At 41.8% G+C, this 24,139-nt stretch overlaps 1 protein-coding gene across 1 annotated transcript in view; it reads right to left on the reverse strand.

The window, feature by feature from the left end:
* The window catches only part of ORC1 (origin recognition complex subunit 1), a 28,054-nt gene continuing 3,915 nt past the window's right edge, over positions 1-24,139 (reverse strand). Inside the window, exons 3-17 of the mRNA XM_075002877.1 lie at positions 23,415-23,542; positions 21,652-21,821; positions 21,005-21,389; positions 19,018-19,312; positions 17,742-17,846; positions 14,441-14,642; positions 13,362-13,468; positions 11,256-11,357; positions 10,242-10,413; positions 8,141-8,248; positions 5,879-6,028; positions 4,016-4,135; positions 2,393-2,559; positions 830-917; positions 1-376 (exon numbers count right to left, since the gene is read on the reverse strand). Coding sequence (XP_074858978.1) covers positions 182-376; positions 830-917; positions 2,393-2,559; positions 4,016-4,135; positions 5,879-6,028; positions 8,141-8,248; positions 10,242-10,413; positions 11,256-11,357; positions 13,362-13,468; positions 14,441-14,642; positions 17,742-17,846; positions 19,018-19,312; positions 21,005-21,389; positions 21,652-21,821; positions 23,415-23,542 — 2,494 coding nt within the window. The 3' untranslated portion in view covers positions 1-181. The remainder of the gene's footprint in view (positions 377-829; positions 918-2,392; positions 2,560-4,015; positions 4,136-5,878; positions 6,029-8,140; positions 8,249-10,241; positions 10,414-11,255; positions 11,358-13,361; positions 13,469-14,440; positions 14,643-17,741; positions 17,847-19,017; positions 19,313-21,004; positions 21,390-21,651; positions 21,822-23,414; positions 23,543-24,139) is intronic.

A 24,139-nucleotide genomic window follows, 5' to 3' on the forward strand; every position in this document is an offset into this window, starting at 1 on the left:
AAGAAATTCTTTATTATACAAAAAAGTGCTTTAATAGATTAAAAATGTAGGCAGAGTTTAGAGAAAGCATACAGTGGTTTCTGACATGTTCCAATTTATTAAAACAACTTTTTAAAAACAGTCTTTTTAAAAGTTTAACAATATTTAAAACCTATGTATGGACACAAAAATATTTGTTGTCTTAATCCTGCTTGAGTGCATACATCACATCATCTTGGCTGATATTCAGGCGTACGCGCAAGTGAAGGTATTTATTATTGGACTCTACAAGCAAGAAACGACAAGCACCAAGCCTTGAGCAAATTGCCATAATTTCTGATACTGTCGGGATTCGTAGACCTTCAATTCTGCACAGCGCTACATGATGATGATATATCTAGGGGAACAAGATACAACTCAATTTAGTTCATATATTAGATTGGAACAGGAAAAAAAGGAGAAAAAGAGGGTTTTTTTTAATTCTCAATCTCTGTAGAAGGGGAGGAATACAAACCGCTGAGTCTGTTCAGAGTGAAGATGACACATGTTGTTGAATGCCAAACATTAGGACTGTGTCCATAAAGTAGGAAAGTGTAACTCAGCCAAGTTTGCACTATTACCCAACCACACAAATACATAAATAAATTAGGATGCCAACATCTATGACTTTTTTTTTTTAACAAGCCCTTTCTATTATCCACTTCCTTAGTTTTTATGAACTGGGCCATAATCAATTATTATATGATCTTTGCTTCTATGATTTGTTTCCACAGAGTTACACTTCAAAAATACTCAAACAACTGAGACAAAACCTACTACCAAAGTTATTAAAAATAAACCGTAAATGTACCTGTTGAACTGTTGCTTCCTCAAGCCCTGACCTGCGAAACTCTGCTATAACAGCTTTCAGGAACATTTGCTCATGCAGTGAAGCACTCCTGAAAGAGAACAGGAAAAATCTTACTACCAGTCTTGGTTGATCAAATGTAGGACTTCGCTAACTCACAGAAGGTTTGAGGGGTTGGAAATATCTGATAAGCCCTTGCTGTAAATATAGTCTGAGGCAGAAAAGGGGAAAAAAAGATTTACTTAGTTCATTGCCCTGCGAATGTATTCACATTTTGCCCCACACACTGTAACAAGGCTTAACAAGTTATTTAGAACATTTCATGAAGTTTAATCATCATGCCACTGTTTACAGGTTCTCCCATACTGATGATGAGCCCATGCATAAGAACTGAGACAGACAGCATGCAACTAATATGGCAGATGTGGAATTAAAAAAAATTTCTCCCCTAAATGATATTTGCATTTGTCATACTAGTGAGAAAACCTGCATCTCCTTTAAGAGTTAAAGTCTGAGATTTCAATGACAAAGGCAATACTGGAGTATGTGCAATGCTCAGTGCATTATGAGTGATTTATATTTGGGAATTAATTTCATATTCTGGTGTTGATCTAAATATATAAAGCACAATTCTGTTCTGTAAAAATGATAGCTTGTTACTGAAGGCATCTGGTTCCATGTGTACCTTCAAGTCCTACCTGCTTGCTTTGCTGACAAAATATCACTCTTGTTTTTCTTCAGTTAAGCACTGTAGAATTGAGGCTGAGCCAGATTCTCTCCCTTTTTCAGTTTCAAGAGCTTTCTAAATTCATGTCAGTTACAACCAATGTTCCCTCTAATCTTTTCCATCTGTGTGCACCGAGGCACGTGCAAATGTGTGCCACCACAGAAACAAAACAGCTTGCTATGGACACTGCTAATCAGCTGGGTGGCATCTAATTTTCGCCTTAGCAGCTGCACAAGCACAGGACTCACAAGGAACACTGGTTACAACCTGTGCAAATGCACTGAAAGCAATCAAATCCCACAAATTCTAGTGAGAAACTACTTTGGTCTGAAAAATTATCCCTCCTTAAATGGAAATCAGAGTTCTTGCATTGTTTACAGATCTCTCACTTGCCACAATAAAGCACTTACTCAGTACCTTCATCTGGAAAACAGGGAATGCTTCCTACCCTCCTAAGATAAAGTTTGTAAAGTGCTTGATATAAGTGTACATATAAAATACAGTAGGGTCTCAACATTAGGTTTGCAAATTCAAGTATTTGCAAGTGGTCACAAGCAGCTGCTTCCCTGGGGCTTAGAGAGCGCCAGTGGCCACCACTTGTGGGGCTCTGGGGCAGGGAGCGCTGGTGGCTGCTGCTTCCCAGGGCCCTGGGCAGCTGCCAATTCCCTGGGGCTCTGAGCCCACGTATTTGTGAAATTCAACATTCGGGAGGGTTCTCAACACTGAACCCTGGCGAATGTTGAGAACCTACTGTATTCTCCTGAAAAAATGAAAAACGCATAACTGGGCTGGAGATTAGGTAGAAACTTCAGACGATACCTCTAAAATGGCAGTTTTACCTGATTGAATTTATATAAGGAGATGAAAACATTTCATCTATGGCTTTCATTACATGGGCCATGGTGACCAAATGAGAAGCAGTTTTCTGGCTTGAGAACTCGCAGATCTCAGTGGACCTTCTACAGATGTCAAGACAACGCCTTGCATCACCAGATAATGCTGCCACCTGAAAAGAAAAAGCATCACATCAACAGTAGCATTTCCAGTAGCTGAGAAGAAACAGCAACATGATTTCACAGCGTTCTTTTAAAAATTAGCACAAGTGTGCCACTACAGTCAGAGATCCTTGTTCTATAAACCTAACTTTTATCGATCAAACACCAAAATCCAATCTGACCATTACAAACCCAAGACTCATCTGCTGTCAAGATACAAGTCTAACAAATCACACATATGCTGCAGGAGAACACTTCAAAAGGGTTTCCCCAAATATGTAACTGGGGTATTTTCAAAAGGGCCTGATGTTTCATGCCCAACACTTACTGAAAGTCCTTTAAGCACTTGTGAAAATTCCATCTGTAGTTTACATTTTAATACAGGAAAGAATGAGTGAGAGAAATGTAGTAGTGGCCTAATTTTCAAAAGTGCTCAATTTTTCGAGCTCCGCTTGTTAACAGGAGACAAGTCAGCAATGCTTTTGAAAATTGGACCATGGGAAGTAAGTGTCCTTTTGGAGCACAGGCTTTTCAAAAATCACTGACCCATCACAGGTTGTTCACTAAGGTACAAAATTAAAATGATTAATCTTACCAAAATCCAAGAGAGTTCAAAAGTGGTTTTTGTTTTTTGTTTGTTTTTTTTTAATTTTGGCAATTTTTGAGTATATGTGCTCCATGGTATGTTTTGCAATAGCAATGAAGTCAGGAAAAGGCACTCCATTCTTACACACTATTATTAAATCTATGTCAAGAAATTTATTAAGGTTGTATATTTGTTTGCAATTAATGGTGAGAGTTAGTGAACTAATGTGTTTACATCTCAAAAAGGATTGTAATGATCAGTGTTAACACAGAATAGCAAAAACACTTTAAACTATTTATACATCTTAATTTGCAGCGTTATTGACCTGAATATATTTCTGCAGTGTAGTACACTGAAGTACATCTTTATCAGTTAATTGGCCCATATCCCAAGGAATGTATCAATATGGCAGCACAACACATTCAAAATAAGATACGGAATGGTGGGGAGGAATGCTTTGGAGTCTGAACATCATCTCATCAAAGGCAGATCTAGATATTTCCATCATAATTATCAGATTATTTTTTGCAAGGCTGCACATTAATTCACATTATGCCAAACACTGGAGAAAGATAACATCTCACCACTTTGTGTTGTTATGCTCCTACTGCAATGCTTCTGGTGTTCATTACAGTGTGACATTACTGGATGAACAGGGAGCAGGCAAGCAGATTACTCCAGTATCGCTCTGTAGCACTGCTCTGCGCACCAGCCCGTTTATGGCACAGTGCCAGCATCTTTCTTTGCCTCTTGGAATGAGATGTCCAACCATGGGGATGAGTCTGATCTCCATTATTGGCTACAGTCTATTACACAACATTGACACTAGCCTCTGCACTTAACAATGCAACAAACTCAACACACTCCTGTACTGTGTTTACCTTTCTGGAAACTAGTTGGATTGCATCCTCTTCAAATGCTTTTATGTGGTTCAGCCTGGATGAGATAATCTGCTGTAATTGTTTGTAGGTATAGGGCTGGAAGGACATTCTGGTGAGACCCTAGAGAGAACAAATCAGTAAGGACCATTGATTTGCTAACACGCTGTTGATGCCGTGAAATTTCACAGGGAGGAGTGCTTGTCTAAATGTGACCCTCCTCGCTAATTAAAATTCTTAGGATATGTCTACACAGCAAAGAAAACTCATGGTTGGCCCATGCCAGCTGACTCAGGCCCACGGGGCTTGGGTTGTGGGGCTATTTCACTGCTATGTAGACTTTGGGCTTAGGCTGGAGCCTGAACTTCCTAGCAGGCGCTAGAGCTCAGGCTCCAGCCAGAGATCAAATTCTACATGGCAATGAAATAGCCCCAGCAGCCCAAGCACCATAAGCTGAGTCGGCTGGTACTGGCCAACAATGGGTCTTCCTGACAAGGCTGTTCTACCATCCTCTTCACTCACACTGGGGCCTGCCCATTAATGGCTTCCAAATAAGTTCCCTGTCTATCTTCTCACAAGCTACAGACTAACTTTTAACTTCTGTAGTGGGAGCAGTCTCTCCATTCATCCTCCTGAGACCAGTTCAAATTTCTCATCATTGCTACACCATACATCCAGAAGAAGAAGGTGCACCCAGTCAAATGAAAATCCCTGAAACTCTGCAGGAAAGCAGACGCCCTCACCTGCCCTGACCACAATGGACCTGAGAAGGAGCACCTGCTTCCAAAATGCAAGTTTCCAGCACAGAAACTATGGGTCATCAGGCTACCTCAGTAAAAGAAGCTTTTAAATGTGATGAATTTGTCTCAGAATCACTCAAAGAGAGGCTCTACTCTGTATAAAAATAGATGTTTTTTAACTCAGCAGACACACAGTTGTGTGTATAAATAGACATGGGAAGTCATAACTGTTGACCTTAATGACTAAATTACTCCTCTTATCCCTGTACAGTCAGTAACTATTAGGTTCTGTTCTAGCTCTGGCATCAATGGAATTAAGTAAATTTCAGTTGTAGGACTAAATTGTGCCTTTGGTTCACTTGTGCAATCTATTGCTTTCAGTGTTCCACAAGGTGATAGAATTTAGATGTACTTTAAATCTCCGTATCTGTTGATTATATAGGAGCCAAAAAGTTATCAGTGGACTCTTAGATCCTAGGTTGAGTTTGCAGGCCAGGCATTCAATAAAAATAGTTTTATTTGTAAACTGAGATATGAAAGTCACCAAATGAACGAATCTGTAAACCTGGTACCATTTTCTCAAGACACTTTTTTGAACAGCACCAAAAATATGGTTACAAGAACCTCATCTGCTACACACTGGACCAGATCATATCCAATATTCTATCTCAAATGACACAACAACTTATGCTTCAGAGAATGCCAAAAAAGACATTGTGCAATGATGTGATGGGGATGAATAGCAAAGGAATTTTCTCTGACTCAGGCAATCAGTTTACCCAGTGAAGTATGACACTTGACTATCTAAATCTTGACAGCTATAACTGAAAATGTTATAAAGTCACCTGGTTCCAATTTCTCTAATTCATCCTGACAAGAAAGAGTATAAAGACTTTCCTGAATAATATAGCCCTTTATTAGATAATTGGCTCTTGTACTTCCTCTCTTTGGATCCGTAACATTCATCACCCACTCTTCCCTTCTCAAGAGAAGGAACAAAAAGGCAATTTTCGATATTTACTTCTATAATATCATTCACCCTTCACCTCTTCCTGATTACATTGGGCTGCACACTTAGTCTCCCCGTATCAGCTCTCAGCATAGCAACAAAATTGTCAAGACATACCAGCCTGCTGGCTACTCTGTTCATCATGATCCTTTCTGGCAAATCCATAGTGTTAGCAATGGCCAGGATGATCAGTTTGGCTTGCTTTTTGGTTGGCCAGTCAAATAGATTGTACATCACATCCTGCTTTCGGGTCCACAGGAGGTCAAGCTGTGCCCAGGACAGAAAGGAGACAGATTTTAACTGGAGAAGAATGATGGTCCAGTAGTTAAGACACCCGATAAAAATGGAGAGGTAGGATTCAATGTCTGGCTCAGGCTTCCTGTGCGAACTAGGTCATTTCATGTGTTTCTCACAAGAACATAAGTATGTAGGCATGTATGTTAAAAGTATTATATACTTTGATGTTTGACCGAACCGTTACTTCCCTACCCCCACCCCCCTCTCGCTCTTCTATCTGATTTGCCAACAATGAGAACAATTTTTCTGATAAAAATTTCTGATAAAAATTGATAATTTTTGGACCTCTCTGCTTTATATATTGAATCTTTTCTGGTAGATCTGAAGAAGTGGGTCTGTCCCATGAAAACTCATCACCTAATAAATTATTCTGGTAGTCTTTAAAGTGCTACATGACTGCTTTTTTGTTCTGATGGCATAGAGACTAACACGATTATCTCTCTGTGACTATCTTTTAACAGTTACTGATCCACCAGAGAACACTCATATTCATGGCTGCTTACTTTGCTTAGGAGCCTTTTGTGAGGGATCTTGTCAGATTGTCTCATTTCATCATCTGTAACATTGGGATAATATTGCTTCCATTCTTCCACTCTTTATCTGCCTCCTCTACTTGACGTTATGCTCTTCAGGGAAGGGACTATCATATACTAAGTATTTGTACATTGAACCCATTCTCAGCTGGAGTATTTAGGTGCTGTTGTAATACTAATTCTGCTGTCACTAGCAGGTTTACCAAACAAGATGCTCCCATTTGAGTAAGGTCACGGCACCTAGTGTTGTCCATCAGTCTGCAATTACTACACATACAGGCTGAACTTCTCCAGTTCAGCATCCTTGTGACCCGATTGGTGCTGGACTACAGGAGGTCAATATCATCTAGCAGCATGACCAATGCTTCCACTGCTAACTGAGGTCTAAGACAACATTTGGGGTATATTCCAGCTAAGCTGCCTCAGGCGCATCCTTGGAATATCATGGAAGGACAGAGTGACTAACACCGCCGTCCTCGAGCAAGCTGGAATCCCAACCATGCACACCCTCCTCAGGCAGCGTCGACTCCGCTGGCTCGGCCACGTCCACAGGATGAATGATGGAAGGATTCCAAAAGACATCCTGTATGGTGAGCTAGCCTCTGGCAAAAGACCTCCCGGACGCCCCCAGTTGCGTTACAAAGATGTCTGCAAGAGAGACCTCAGAGAGGTAGACATCGAGCTGGACAACTGGGAAGAACTAGCAGACGACCGCGGCAGATGGAGGCAGGGGTTACACAAGGGCCTTCAGAAGGGCGAGTTGAAGATCAGACAGCTAGCAGAGGAGAAGCGAGCGCACAGAAAGCACAATAAGGACTTGCCAGACACCCACTACATCTGCAAGAGATGCAGCAAGGACTGTCACTCTCGTGTGGGTATAGTCACAGTAGACGCTGTAAATGAAGTCCTCAATTGAAACTTTAAAGGGCACGATCCACAGTCTATGCAGACTGAAGGATGCCTACTAACAGCATAGAATACTGAGAGTCAGGACTGGTGATTGTAAAACTTTATGGGACCACGGGAAACTTCCCATGATACGTGGTCATCTGGCTAACTAAAATCATGCTGGATTATGGATGCTGCCAGATGAGAGAGTTCCAGACTAGAGGTTCAACCTGTAGTATGCATTCAAGAAGGTTTGCAAACTAGGACACTGTCCTATAATATTACTGAATTTGCTCTCACAGTAAGAAGAAAACACCCAAACAAGAGGCAGCCTCTTCTGTAGCTGACTCCTAGCTTATTTTAAGGGCTTTACAGATGAACTTCTTGAATTATACCTAGAAGTGAAATGGAAGCAAACCCAGAGCGAAGTTACAATGTGCTCTCACTGATCTAACCTACAAAAGCATCAGCAAGTCTCATTCTGTACATTCATTTTCATACAAGTGCCCAAAAGATTAAATTTTGTGCCTTAAATCTCTCAGTCTCCTAATTTTAAAACATGCAGGCCATTTGATAATTCCCATTTCATTCCCTCCTACTCTCCAAAGTACCAATTCCCTATGATATTAGGGTAAAAAAGGTGAGGGACTCTTCTCCTCACCTCATCCACCATCAGCACCGTGGTCTTCCTCTTGGGCCCAGGTGTGCAGAATAGTTTTGCCAACAGCTCTGCAGCATGGGCTGCTGTCACCTTCTGACCCGTCAACAACTGAGTGGGATTAAACAACACAGAAGTTTAATCAGTCTGTATATTCCAATGCCTAAGGGTCTAATTTTCACTTGGTTTTACATATCTCCACTGCATATCACCAAATAGTGGACACAACATATGCACAAAAGTTAACACAACAGAACTCAGCTCAGTAGTCTTCAGAAAGACAAACTGCTCTACCAAAAATGGAACAAAGGAGAAGTTGAGGAACCAGGAAAGACCTAGTTAAAAGGAAGATCAGTGGTCAAATAGAAAGACATTGCACCTAACCCTTGAAGACTCCCTTAGAAAGGCATAAGCAAGCACACTTGAAGAGAGCTTCACAGACATTCTGCGATAAAGATAAAGATCCTGCTCCAGCCCAAATCAACTGCAAGAACAACTTGACTATCTTCACCAATCTCAGGTCTATATTAAAGAATTTAAGTATAGCCAAAAAGACCTTGGAGTAAATAATTTACAATTATGTATAATCTTTCACCAGGTTTACTTCTGAACTGATCTATGAAGCAAGAGATAATAATGTAAACTGCTGTCTATGTTATGGCTTTTCCTTTGCAGCTGTTGAAACTCATGGGAATCAGTGTGACTTATTTCAGAATTACATCACATACATAACAGACGGATAGCCAACAAGTTCAGAATCCTGTGGGTACAAGGAAAAGGTTAAGTTTGAATTCATAAGCCCAGTTAATACCAAAATTGTGCAAAGGACACACAGGCTAGACAATTTGTGAAGCCTTGTTAGTCATTATGATTGTTTAGGAAAGGGGCATATAATGTACATTCATCTCCCTTTCACATAACTTAGGCAGGACCCTACAAATTTCATGACTGCAGAATTCACCAATTGCTGCAGAACTGTGCTCCAGAATATCAGCTTCAATTTTTAAAAAATTGTTTCTAGGAATGATGATTGCAAAGGTAATCTCAAAAACATAAAATGGAAATCAATGCAGTATGTTTTTCCTCAGTCCAAAGTCAACCTGAAAAAATAACTGAGAGGTGTTCACTCCCGTGGTCACGTGAATCAGGTTCCAAGGGCACCATGATTCCACAGCTATGGAATTTTACATTTTCCCAAGATGCATCAAATTCCATATTTTTGACATTTTGCTGCTGTATGGTGCCTGATGCTCTGTTTTCTCACTTCCTCTGCCAAAACCTGCTGGTGGCTGCATGTTGCTTTTCCCACAAGGGAGAGTCAAATGATTTAGCATGCTTGTTCCCTACTCTGTTCCATGGAACCATATAGCAGCAGGCTAGGAAGAAGGATGCTTTTGAAAGCAGGGTTTCCTCTCGAATGAATGCCATCTACACGGTTGTTTTGGCATCTGAAATCAGCTCTCCCGGAATCGAGATCCTGCGCAAATATGCCGATCAGGTATGAGACATTTAAATTCATGCTTCATTTGCACTTCCAATTAACCATATTTGCGTGTCTTCTGAAAAGAAGGGGCAGTGTAGTCACAGCCAAAGAGAGTTTCCCTCTCAACTGGCAGCTTCAGGAGAGATACTATAGATAACTTGTCAAGTGGACTGAAAATACTGTATGATCAACAGAGGTAGTTCCTCTTTCAGGGCTCAAGTACAGTGGAAATCATGTCTGTCATCTGCTAGGTAACTATTCTGTAGCTAGAATGGCTTCAGCAATTTTCAGATGCACAATCACGTAACAAAGAGTTATAGGAAAAAAATACCAGGAATCAACTTTGGAAGTTTTTTTAAAGGCACTGATGTGATAAAACCCGATTTTCTCTGGTGCTGCTGCCATGGTGAAGTTCAATACCTCTAAGTACTCAAGGAACAATCTTCAGGCTTAAATCTCTCAAATGAGATGAATTTACAAGCCTGTCCTAAAACAAAGCATGCCATTCCATGTGTTAGATTTATGGTTCACATAAGGCTGGACATAGGGATCTGAGGAAGAAGAGAGACAGGAGTTCAATTTCCTTTCGTATAAGGCATAGTTCAGAGAGGCCTCACTCACCTGTAATATTTGCACATAGGCCTGGCGAGGGTCAGTCAGCTTCATTCCATTGATTTCTATAAACTGGAAGGATGGTAGCTCATCCTTTTCTGCTGCTTGTTGGAGACAGCGAATTACTTCGTGAACAGTTGCTGTTTTGCCTGTTCCAGGAACCCCAGAAATGTACATACACCTGAAAGAGAAGAGGATCTATTCTGATCTGTGCACAGGACTGGGAGCTGGGAACTCCCAAATTCTAAACCCAGTTTTGAAAATGACTTCCCTCAGTTGTCTTGGGCAAGCCACTAAGCTTCAGTTTTCCCTATCTGCACACTGGGAACAATGCATCAGGGTCATAAGAATTAAATGCTGAATTGTTGTTATTTTTATAGAACAGGCAAAAAAAAACCCACCAAAAAACAAACAAACAAAAAAAAAAACTTTCCCGGGACATCTGCAATTGACAAGCTACCTCAGGCTGGTCAACCACTGATACGCAGTTTTAGCTATGCCTATTCTGTACCAAAAATCAGTTTATCTGCAGTCAACTTCCATGTCTGTCCACATGGCAGAAGGTTGATGGGAACGTTTTGTGTGGAGTAGAGGAGTTGGTACCAACTCCTGGGAGCGTCATTTCATGCATGCACGAAATGAAACCCCAGAAAGTCTACCTTGAGTGGGTCAATCTTCCACTGTAGCGTGGCTTTAGCCTCAGTTTTTAGTTGAAACCTGAGCAGGCAGAAAGACTGCACAAGAGTTTTTTCCCCCTTAAGTAGAGCAAACACCAAAACACTACTAGGATCTTTATATGAATTTCAACACATTGGGAATAACTTTCTTGAAAGATCAGAAAGCAGACTACTGCACCTCTTCTGCCACAGATCTAGATGGGTTACTGTCTCCTTTCCTTTCCCAAATTGCATTTTAGGGTAATAAATTTTCTCTCCATTTACCCAAATAGCCTGCTGAAGTGCTTCTAGCTGTTTCTGACCAACCTGCCCGTGGTACGCAGAAGTAGGCTGTGAGACAACTCACCCTCCTGTTCCATCAATAAGTTTGCTTTCTACAAAATTATAGATATCCTGAAACTCCTCTTCTCGGCAAGGCAAGGAATCTGGGATGGCAGAAATGTGCAGCCTTTGATCGAATAAAAAAAAAGAAAAACATGTTCTTCAAGATTTGTTTTCTCAAAGCTCCATCTTAATTTTCTGATGCAGAATAGCAAGCAGGAAGAATCCTCCTGCTTCCTACAGACACAAATACATGTGGACACCTTGAGTCTTCTGACACTGTAAGCGTAGTTATCTTTGGACAATGCAATCTCTTTGCTGATAGCCCTGATGAGGCAATTGCCATCACCAAAAATCTTGTCAAGATTATATGGTGGACTTGACTTTGCTGATTTCTCCTCTAGCTCTTTGTTTGGTCAGGGAATTGGAATTTGCAGCTTTTTACAGGCTGCTGTTCACCAAGTATCTGAGGTGGGAATGAAGGGCTTGATGGATAACAGAGTAACTTGTAACAGTGATAATTTCAAATAAATAAATTTGGTTTTAAAATTTAAGTGGTCAGAAATGCCTGCTCCTCTACCATTCATAGTGGAATGTAAATTTCATACCTTTAATGGCTTTTCTTATACATCCATTGCATCCTCTATACCTGACCTCATTTTTCAGGCAGTGCACCCTATATAGTGAAATTCGCCTGACTTTAGTCAGTCATTCCCATACAGGTTAAAGTCACTAAATTTAGTGTATGTTGCCTGGGTGAGGGGCACTACATAGTGCTTGCTAACAGTTTATTGCCTCCTACACCTCCCATGCAGCCCTGCTTCTGCACTGCCAACTCTCCTGGATCAGATGGACTAGACACCATTGCAGTAAATGGTCTGTCAAGGCCAAGAAAGGTAGCAATTGCAATCCCTTTCCTACAACTTCAGGGTTGTTCCCACCTCCTTCAGGCAGAGTATCCACTAGGGTGCAGTGCCATTGCTGGCTGCATAGGGCAACAGCACCAGTAGGGACAGCCCTGCTGCAAGCATATCAGAAGTACCTGGTTTATTTTTTGTTTGTTTTAAGAGGAACCTTAAGTCATTTAGAAATTAACATTAACTTAGCCTTTAAATATGTTCTCCAAATATTCCTAGATATCACAGGCTCTGATTTTCACAAACAAAATGAACATGCAGAAATCAGGAAGTTTCATATACTGCTTGCCCAAATTTACAAAACTATGAAAAGGACAGAAAAAGAAGGAATAGGAGAACCTGACAGCAGGAAGAACTGGTGATGATACAGTCAAGTAAAGGAAAGGAGCTGTGAGACATGACCAATCTGTCATGTTGGACTCTAATCAGCAACTAGTGTCTTTTCATTAATGGAAACCAGGGTGTAAGTGCCCTGCAGAAGAAGGGAGAGACCCACTCATTCTTTCGCATTGTGCAGAGTAAAATAAATACTAGGGCTGTCAATTAATGTGTGTTAACACCTGAGATTTAACACAGGCAGATTTAATGCCTTAAAAAATTAATGTGTTAATTGACAGCCCTAGAAAAAAACAATTACTGGCCCTGCTGTTTCAATGTGGAGGGGAGAGAACCCCAGTAGCCCCATGCCAAGATGCCAAGTCTTGCCAGCAGCTGCAGGGACCTCAGATGGGCATAGTTCAACGCCTGGAAGCTGAGTGGGGCACAGAGCCTTGCTGGATGTCCTGGAGCAGCAGAAACCCTGTCTGGGGCCAAGGGAAACCCTGCCGCTCCACGATTAATTGTGATGAATTTTCTTAATTGCTTCACAGCCCTGATAAATACTGCTACCAATTTCTGCAGCTCAGGGATATTAGTAATTTTGCTAAGAAGAAAAAAGGAAAATGCTCGGGGAAAATGTACACCTCTAGAAATCTAAACTTAGTATGCACAGACCAGTCTAAACGTTTTTAATCCTGAAAAAATATTCCTGTCTTTAGTGTCAGAACCAAAGATGTTTTTGCTATTACCAGTTATTGAGGAAACCTTACTTTGAAAATAGCATGCATGCTTTTACCCCATATGAATAAAGCAAAGCTGACATTTCTTCATTGTTATCCCTCGTTCCTCATTTCTTTGCTAAAGTAACAGGATGATCCCCCTCTCCTACACTTTACCTCAATCGCGCCTCTTCTAGCACATTAGCTGGTTTCTCGGTGGCTTGGTTTCGAATGGGAATTCTGGGAGTAGCATTACATGGTGTCTTGGGGGTTCTTGGCTCAGTCTGCAGAGAAAAGTCAAAAGCCTCAGACTCGAGAAATCTGTATAGTATTAGATGTATTTACAATAGAGACCATCCTCTATTCACATTTGCAGAAGATTGTTTATGCGCAAAGAACATTTGAGAATTTCAGGATGTGAAAGTGAGGAGAGGACTGGAGTTTATAAAGTATATTTGACAAAAGATTTAAACATTACATTCAAGCTTTTTTAAAGGGGTATGTTTGAAGCTCCTAATTTAAAAAAAAACACACAAATTTTAAGCACCTGAAGGGTTTTTAAACTTTAACAACCCTTCCTCTAGTGCTGTGAAACCACAAAAACCAGAGACTGAACAGACAGTGACTCTCCTTTCTCATTTCAGTGTCTAACTGAAAACTGAAACAAAGAGAACCTCAAATATTTGTACTACAATACTGTCTAAAAGAATCAGTAACCAATCAGAACATACAGTTCAGCACTGTACAAACACAGAAGATGTAAATAGATTTAAATAGTTTCAGTTTTAATAGCTTAGGGTGGGATTCTTCAACTATTCCATAGAACACCTTTTAAAGGAAAGACTCTTTTATGGACCACCTTCTTACTAAACATCTCAACTCCTCACCCTATATTTTCAAGGCTTTTTATTCTGTTTATAACCAGACAGTGACTGTGTCCTGATCCACAGTTTGCAAAACCCAATAATAAAAAGGACTTAATTTCTATTTGTTTCAGGAAGGAGACACGTAACCCACAAGGCGACATGCACACCTATAACTTACATTTCACCTCTAGTCCAAAAAAAAATCCTTCCTATTGCTGGCCTGCTCTCATTTACAGTGGCATATCCATAATTCAGCAGACGCCTTACTTTGCACACTGCGCTACCTTGCTCCAGATGATTTTTTCACCTTGGTACATGTACATCAAACACTCCGATGAAACAAATGGCTTAGGTAGAACTAAGGAAACCCAGAGCAAATGTTTTTCTTACAGCTTTTTTGGGGGCCTTAGCAGGGGTGATATCAGAGGGCTTCCTCAAGGATTTTGGGGTACGTAGTGTGACATTTGATCTTGTTTTCCTTTTGGGTGTACAGGGCACCATGCTCTCTTCTTCTTCACTGCTACTGGAATCAGAGCAGTCTGTGCTAGGCAGGTAGTCATCTTCCTGGTCCTGCTCAGATGTATTTAAAATACTAAAAGAGAAAACCAGACTGAGAATTTGGAAAACCAAATGAGGAAAATCTAAAAACAGTTTTAAAAACATCTGCAAGACATTTTAGTCAGCTGGGAATAATTATTTGATAACAAAAGGGTTTTTGCTGTTTTTTTCTAGTTATCATTGTAATGAGCAGGTAAAGATTTTGTCCCAGGACTTGTAGATTTTCCATGGATATTATGCCAGGATGGTTTACGACAAGTAAGATGGCTGATCATCAAGGGCAACTACGTGTTATTAAGTCCTGCATACTGTTTACTCATGTGCTCTCTCTGAAGCTGCAGTTGAACTTCTTGCTATTACTACTCTGTGCTTCTGGATGCCCAAGTGTCAGTATTTAATGACTCATCATAGCAGTTAAGAACATCTGGGTCATTTCTGTTAGTGTCTGTGAAAGCTCATGCTCCAATAAATCTGTTAGTCTATAAGGTGCACAGGACTTCTCATTTTTTCTTAGAAAGACCGTATTCACGCTAGATGCTTCAAGCAGAGGTTTTATATCAACATGCAAAAGGTGACCTTAAAAAGACCACTAGGAACTGCTATTGTTAGTATTTTACATGGACAGCATTCCAATACCATGGTGAATTAAAACGGAAGACACAGCCCACACCATATTTATATTATCCGGATATTTCAAAGCAACTGTAAAGAAAAATTTAATGTGTATTTGTTCTTCTTTGCTAATGTTTGAAGACAACCCCTCTGTTTTCAAATAAATATATTCCTAGGTTTTTTTTCCTACTGGTAGTATCAGGAATATCAGGTTCTTGGCACCAAGCAGGACAGCGAATGTAAGGCTAGTCTGCACTACATCATTTAGCCTTGATTTTGTAATCACTTAATAGAACCATCAGCTGTTCAGAGTGGAGGTGTTACTATTGCACCCAGGCACATCAAAACCTACTATGCTGTCTAGCCCTTAACTACTGGATTCTAGGAAAACAGTGCATTGTATGTACACATACAGAGCAGTATCAGTTGCATATGGGGCAGGGCACTAGATAGGTGGGAGGGAGGACTTGTCAGACTGAGTACACAGGCACAAAGAGCATCCTGTTTGAACTGCAAAAATAAATACACTCATCCCTCGCTTTACGAGCACAATTGCTTCCCATCTTTCTGCTCGTAGGCAGAAACTCCTAAGAGGGACACTAAATTCCTATTAAGTTACATGTAAAAGTCTCTGATTAGTTCCTAGGGCTCCCAACTGGGGGAAGGAGTGGCAGCAGGTGGCGCTGTTTCTGAAAGGTGAGTGAACCTTTGGTTGGGGAGGGTTAAAGGCTGGGGGTAGTTTACGGCTGTGAGCGGGAGGGAGGGCTAAAAGCTGCTGGCAGGTGGCGGGATCAGACTGTGGGGTCAAGGGGCAGTGGGTCTGGCTGCCGTGGTCTGCAAGCGCAGGGACGGTGGTGGGGGGCGGGGATTGGGCAGCGAGGGTTACAGTTGGTGATGGGGGTCTGGCTGCAGGGCCACGGGGGTTACAGGCGGGTGAAGAGTGGTCTGGCTGGGGGGGGGGTCTGGCCACGGGGCTGCAGGGGGTACAGGTGGCTGCAGAACAGAACGGGCGGCTGCAAGGGTTACAGGTGGCAGGGAGGTCTGGCTGCGGGGCCACGGGGAGTACAGGCAGCCGCACGGGGGGCAGGTACAGGCAGCCGCAGAGCATTCTGGCCATGGGGGTACAGATGGCGGGTGGGGTTGGGCTGCAGGGCGTAGAGGAGGCTGCGAGGCCCACAGAGGGGTCAGGCTGTGGGGCTGCCAGGGGTACAGGTGGCGGGGGGGATTCAGGCTGTGGGGTCAGTAAGGGGGTCTGGCTGCCGCGGTTTAGGGCTGCGGGGGGAGGGGGTGTCAGGTGGCAGAGGAGTCTGGCCATGGGGCAAGCAGGGGCATTAGGCTGCCACAGTTTGGGGCTGTGGGGCCATGGGGAGTGCAGGCAGCAGTGGGGTGTCAGGTTGCGGGACCAACAGGGGCTCAGGCTGCAGTGGGTTGGGGCTGCAGGGGGTCAGACTAGGGCATTGGAGCCGGGGGAATACAGGATAAGGCTCGTATGAGCCGGGGAAGTTCACTTGTCGAGTGAACTAGGGTAGATAAGTGTGTCCCTCATTTAAGTGAGTACTTGTAAATAAAGTAGTTGTTTAACAAGGGACAAGTGTATGCTGAAGTGGCAGAGCTCCAGGGTGAACTGTTAGACCTCATTGCTAATAAGTAAGTTTTTTTTCTGTAAAGTGTAGACATAAAGCTATTGAGCGACCATTGGCCTGGTGACTGCCAGGTTACAAACTAAATTTAAAGTTGCGCCATGGACTGGATGTTGGACTCAACACCCCTCTCCCATTCAGATGAGAGCTACAAAAAGTGCCAGATTTCAGCCCTTGCTGATGTCACTCTTTCACTTCATCTCTCAAAGAATCCTCCAGCAACACTAGTGAAAACATCAAATCCCAATCATCAAGTAAAATAGCACGCAGAAAGCTTTAGGGAAAAACAGAGTCTGTCTTAATAAACCACAGGAAAAAAGCGTTATCTAGCATTCAGACAACCGACACATTAGTTAACTGGCATCCCTGGTTGAGCCACCAGCAGCCCGACTGGGGCAAGCTGGCTGGCCAGGGCCCATTGGCATGACTGTCACAGGGCCAGCTGATGCCACTGCCACAGGGCCACTTGCCCACTGCCTGGCTGGTGGGGGGAAGAGCAGGGCCAGGGTCTGGCTGCCCACTGCCCAACTAGGTAGCAGAGAGGGGCTGCTGCTGACCCCAGCACAAATAAATGGTGTATTTTATCATCTGACATCCCTGGTTCCCTGAATAATAAAGCTTTTACTGTAATAGGTACTTTTTTTTTTATTAACCTTATAGTTAACTTCAATTAAAAGGTGAAAGTATTTGCTTTAATTCACACATTCTATAGAAGGATTTTGGATTGTTTTCTTGCAAACAATTTGCCCAGCAATCACACAAAGTATTTCCTTGCCTGAATGAGATTCCTTTGGCTTGCATGTCCACGTTAGACTAAGTGAACACTGAGGTGTGCAACCCACCAATAGCAGTCTGACTCAGACACAATAGAGAAAACTTACAGGAGTTGCTCTGCAATGCGAATAGTAGTCTTCTGCACACATTTCCTATGAGATCGTGGTGTCATCTCTAGATTCCTGGTCTTCAGGACTTGCTCTTCGGCTAAACTAGAGAAAGAACAAAGCTATTTGTACTGATTGTTTATGACAATGTGTCCTTTTCTGTTTTTTTATGATATACAAAATAAGGAAGGCCTGAAATTTTTTCCTGCATGTTGTGAATGTTAGCAATTATGCCAACAGAAAATATAATAAGCAAACCTAATTAAAATTATATGGAAATTTCCACTTTTTTTTCGAGTTTTCCAATAACATAGATTAGCATATAAAGTCCTGAGGTCTCATATGACATATTTTATGAGCCCTAATACAGCTTGGCTACCTTTGTGCACCTCAAAATACATCTGTAGCTTAGACAAATGGGCTCATATTAGAGCTGTGTAGTATGCATGTAACAAGTGAAGGGTAACTGATGAAGAAAAGAGGCTTTTGTCTCTGAAGCCACTGTATAAATTTGTAAGGATGAACCTGGCTAGAGACCATCTCCCCTTTCTGTATCACCATCATATCTGCCCTGGATCCCTATATTTTTCACCTCTAAGACCCCTGACCTAGGTAGCCCACAGCCTTATTTTCCAAACTGCTTCCATTTCTCTCTCTCGATGTACTCTTTTGTTTTGAAAGCTCATCTACGTCACAGGTCCAAGGATGCTCTCGTAATTATTAAAGCTTTTCTACATCAGTAGCAGGCAAAGCATTTGCGCATACACTGGGATTTCACAGACTCTGTCTGTATGTGCCTGTGATCAGAAAATTGGTCAAAACTGACATTTTTAAATAAAAAAATTGAGAAGAGCAGGGAATAATGGTTGCAAAAATAAAACAGAAAACATGGTAGAGCTTTCCCCACTGCTTCAAGTGGAAAGAGGAAATAGCCATCAATTTCAAAAAGGAAAAGAAAGCTAAGTTTTCCCCAAATTCCATTATTAAGTATTAGGTTAAGTATAAGTATTTTTGGAAGTGCACTGAATACTGAGTTACCACCACCTATGGCCAATATTTTAGGTCTCACAGCATGCGCTTTTTGAAACCTCCCAACTTGCTGCAGAAGTGAAGTAAACGTCTGTTCTTACGTGACATCTCTGCAGGAACCACCTGCTCTTTCCTGCAGGATCTCTGATAATATTTTGATTTGAGAGAATATGTTTAAAAATGGGAAATCAGATACAGAGAACGGCTGCACCAGTCAAAGATGCATCAGAACAATGTTGCCACTTACCACATGCCATCATCTCTCCCATGAAGATTCTTGGTTTTCTGGCTAGAATCTTGGCCCCTTTTATAGGGAGATATCCTTATTGTTTCAGCTAGCTTAGACCAGTCTCCCCCAATAGTCAGTGGTGAGTCTGGTTCACCATTGGTGCGAGGTATTTTTGGAGGTGAGCCCAAAATCTGAGTGAATGTCACCGTTCTCTTGGTAGCTGATCGTTCCAGGATCTCAACAGCATCACAATCATCACTCAAGAGTTCTAAAACATCACATCCTGTGAGTTTGCTCCTAGATTTCATAGGACCTAGAAACCAACACCATGACAAAAGCTCAAGGTTACATGATGGAGGATGAACAACTGAATTTTTTAATAGGAAAACATTTCCCTTATGAGAAGATGAAATATAGATTTAGGGTTTGAATTTTTAATCCCCAAACATAAGCTTATCCGAGCACTAGCTTGCATGTGAACAGCCGGATGTACATGTATTCTTGATTGCACACATACATAGCTAAAAAGCCTTGCATGTAGCCAGGTCTGAATGCAAAGTAGCTACGTAAATGTAAGCTTAACTAATAGACTGGCATAATTTGGCTCTTCATGACTACTGAAGTACTCCCTCTACACTCCATAACAGGAGACGAGAGTGCAGAGACACTGCCAACAATGGGTATGTGCAAATCGATCCATTGCTCCATACTCCCATCTGACAGATGATGGACATGTTCTGCAATCATCAGCACAGCAGCAGAAGTGCATGATTTAGGAGATCAAACTCAGAGCTTTTGGGCTATTTGAAATAATAGCAACAAGCAAGACAAAGTTTGCACCTCTCAAGCCTAATGAAGCTAGTTTAAGTGTCAACGTTAGCTATTTCGCAGATCACAGAACACACAGAAAGCAGGGGGACAATAATTGTGACGATCTCCCCAATGTATTGAGTACAGTCCCCAGTGGATGGGACGTAAGGCTGGGGGTGGAATAGTGGAGTGTGCTATTATTTTTCTCTCCTTCAATTTGACCACTGATAGTGGCCTGCCAATTGTGTTCATCATCGCTAAGTGGCTGGCTCACATGCAGGTACGGAAGCCAGGTGCTCTAGACCCCTGCTGCCCCACAGCCGCCTGGCCCGATTCCCTGTGGAGCTTTTAATGGCTCAGAGCCTGCGGCAGCCAGCAAAAGCAGAGTAGCCCCAGCGCTGAGCATGGTGAGAGTGTGGCGGTCGCTCCCAGTGGAGGAGTAGAGGGGGTGGCCATGCATGCATGTGAGCCCAGGAGGCATGGGTGGCACTGGGGCTGCCTCCTCCCTCTGCACCTCCCAGAGCTGGGGCTGGCATGTGGGCTGGTCTTGGGCTGAGCTGGGGGCACTGAGTGCTGAGACCCAGCCAGCTCCCAGCCCCATTGCTGCTGGGGATTTCTCCAGCCCCAGCAGCTACCTCGGGGTAGAGCTGACGGCCCCACACCCACCTTGAGTTGCGCGAAATTTGAATGACGCCTGGTTCTCCAGGAACGTAATTCTCGCGCAAGCTGGGGGTTTACTATATACCTCAACTCAAAAGCCCAGCTACTAAGAGGAAGATGGTCAGTGATGACTGCACAGGAAGTGGTAGCCATTCTCAGTGTACTAATCCCCAAGGTGCTCAGCTTCCCACATCCATTCCTTATGACGTGCACAGTGGCTGGAGCAGCTGTGATGCAGGTGGAAATGGGGATCTTGATTCCTGGTGCTGCTACCACCACAACAAGAACCTACTGGCTAAAAGATTTGTACTCCTTACAATCCCCGTCTACCACACTGCCAGGTGAAAAGAACCGGCAGCTACAGGAAGGTCAGCCTGTAGGAGTTAGTACAGGGAGCAGCAGCTCTTTGACTATGAATAAACACAAGACTTCAGTCTCTAAGGCTAGCAGCTCTGCCGTTAGATTTACTACCAGTTGTCAAATTACTAGTAAAACCAACAGTATTGCATTGATTAAAGTGTTGCTGTGTACATACTGTTTAGTTCTAACTTCTTCCTTGCTCCTGGGGTGTTTATGCCATTTGCTACCCTTTGGGAATGTCTCTCCTTAGACAGGGAGGACTTGGAAGCAGAGTGTCTTGATTCTATTTCCATGTGAATGTTCTTCATTTTCATGGCACTCCGAGTGACTCTGTCAGTCTCCAACTTCAAGGAGCAAATGCTATTTGTAGGAAACACTTGGCAGTCAGTTAAAGGGCCTGGGCTGCCAGCCTTTTTCTTTTTCTCAGGTTCTTTCAGCTCAGACAATAAGCCAGGGGACAGGGGCTTAAAGCATTTCCCATCCCAAGATTCCCTTACAAAGAATGTCTGTTTTCTGTTTGACCTAAGAGGCACTGCTTCCTCCAGGGCCAAAGGAATCACCTATAAATAAAGAAAAATAAAGTCACCTTTTTTTTAAATCTGCTATTTACTTACAACTTTGTTATTTTCCTTAATCACGTTTGTTAACATTTTATCCCTTGACTATGTCTATTAGTACATGGTAATGAAAGATTACTGAGGACACTGAAAGCTTATACAAGTTTTGAGGGGAGGGGGAATGAGTGGTTCCACTTTTGCTTAGACTTTCCAAAGTTTTTCCACCTCCTCCTTTCCTACATGTCGAGTGTGCATGAGTACATACCTCAACATTGCTAATGATGGTCTCCACATTTATGTCAGTGTCATATCCAGGAGATTTTTCCAAAAATATCTCTTGGGGAGAAACCTCTCTTTGCAGCAGTTTCCGCTTATTGAGTGGTACCTCTTCAATACGAGAGAACCACTGAACAATCGCACGCTTTTCTTGAGAACCTACAGCAGAGGGAAACAAAGGGAAAAACAGAGTCAATAAGCATTCAAAACTCTAGTTTTAGTAATAGCATTATTATTCATTATTTGTATAACAGTAGGGCCAAAAGGCTCCAGCTGAAATCAGCCACGTGATGCTAGGCACTGTACATATACGTAATCAGAAAGAGCCTTCTATCCATAAGTGTGTAGCCTAATTAGGCAAAACAGATTATCCTCATTTTATTGACTAGAAATTGAAACACACAGAAATTAACTAATTTGCACACAACCATACAGGGAGTATTTGGCAGAGATATAAACTGAATCCACAAAGATGCAGCTGTGTTAGTCTGTATTATTAGAAAACAAAAAAGCAGTCCTGTAGCACTTTAAAGACTAACAAAATATCACCTAATAAATTAGTTAGTGAGTCTTTAAAGTGCTACAGGAATGCTAAACTGAATCCAGATTGCTTAAATCCCACATCAATGCCTTTAGCTCGAAAACAGCATTCCACTCAATTATTGTAGCAAAGTATTTAATACTATAATAGAAATACTAGAAAGTTTTACCACTACAAAACTATCTTCCTATGTTATCAAAACCAGGTCACGTTACAGATGTAGTTTATTTGCTATGTTAAGATCATATCAGGATGTATCAACGTGTTTTATACAACAATTCTGCACCACTAACTATATAATTATATCACAAATTAATGATTAAAGGTAATTTAAATCAGTGCTCAATAACCTTTATTGCCTCATGGCACACTTCAGCACTTGTTATAATGCCACAGCACACCCTATATTTTTTATATATATATATATATATATATATATATATATATATATATATATATAAAAACCCAATCCCCTCTCTCAGAACCAGGCACCCCCAGTCCCCCACTATAACCCAATCCCCTCCCCTCCTGCAGAGCTGGTCACCCCAGCCCCACCTGCTCTAACTCAGTGCCAGCAACTCAGAGCTGCCGCCACCACCTCTGCTGCTCTCCCAGAGCCTCCACCACCACGTGCTTCTCTCACCAAGCAGTGGGGCGTGTGTACAGAGCGGTGGACAGCACTCTTGATACATGGCTCTGAGGCACACCAGTATGCCATGGCACACTGATTTAGGAGCACTGATATAAATGTTTGAATTTAGAATCAAATTGCTTATTGAGAAGTAGCTCATGGACTTGTACCACCTCTCAAGTACCTGTTCAAGCATCTCCTAGGGCAGTAGCAAATTTAAAAAAAGGAAAAAAAATTCACAAAAATGGTATTTTGATGGCCTCTAATAAATGAGTTCATTGTCTCAATCCAGTTTCAGGAGGACCTGTGTCCACACCACAAAACAATTTGGGAAAGATGTCTTCATTGAAACAACTGTGTTTTTGTTTTAAATTATATAGGTTCTGAGTTGTATTCTGGCACCAACTTACAATGTAGTTTTGAGACAGTTAGCTTCTCTATGCCTCAGCGGTTCTCATCCCACATTCATTTATGAATAACATTTATTTAATATTGACTTCACAATGCTGCAGCAATTTTGTTAGTATTTTTAAAATAGAAGATAAAATTTAACTACTACAAAGAAAACATTTGTTCTTACCATTTTCATACAGTTTCAAGAGTTTTGCCACAAAAGGTTGATCCGCATTCTCCCCTTCTACTAAAACAAACTCTCCAACTAGTATGCATTTTTCTGTTAGACTTCTTTTGGATTTAATCAAGAGTCCACTAGAGAAGAGAAGCACGTATAGATAAACAAAATTGTTTCATATTCTTTACAGATGAGACTGTCATGTTAACAGTCAGATTTGGGCCTTTTCCCTGCCCTCTTGCTCAATTTCCTTGCAAAGTCCCTGCATGTATCTCCTTCTCAAATGTGTTAAATATGTTTACCACACCAGCAACTAATAAAGGTAGGTCAGAATCTATGAGTAACTGAACACAGCCGTGGAGTTAAGTCAGCAATACTACCAAGAAATTATCAGAATGAGCCTTTTTTTTTTTTTTTAATAAAGGGTCACAGGCTTACATTTTTGTAGTCCCTTTTATCCTGAAGAATAAACACTGCTTTACAAACTTAATACCACACCACAGGAGTCATTTACCTCTGCCAGTGAAATGAAGACAACACAACAACACAGTATAACTATTTAGCTTAGAGTATTGTATACCTTATCCAGTTGTCTAATTTACAGTCCAACAGATGTGGCCAAAGCCTTCTTGATGTTTACTGTATCATACACACTAATCGCACTCAGCCTTATTTTATAAAAGGGTTTCACGAGATACTGCTTGTGCTTATTCCAACCCTGGTACATATGTACA

The sequence above is a fragment of the Carettochelys insculpta genome, chromosome 9 (genome assembly GCF_033958435.1).
Source record: "Carettochelys insculpta isolate YL-2023 chromosome 9, ASM3395843v1, whole genome shotgun sequence".
Classification (NCBI taxonomy): Eukaryota; Metazoa; Chordata; order Testudines; family Carettochelyidae; genus Carettochelys; species Carettochelys insculpta.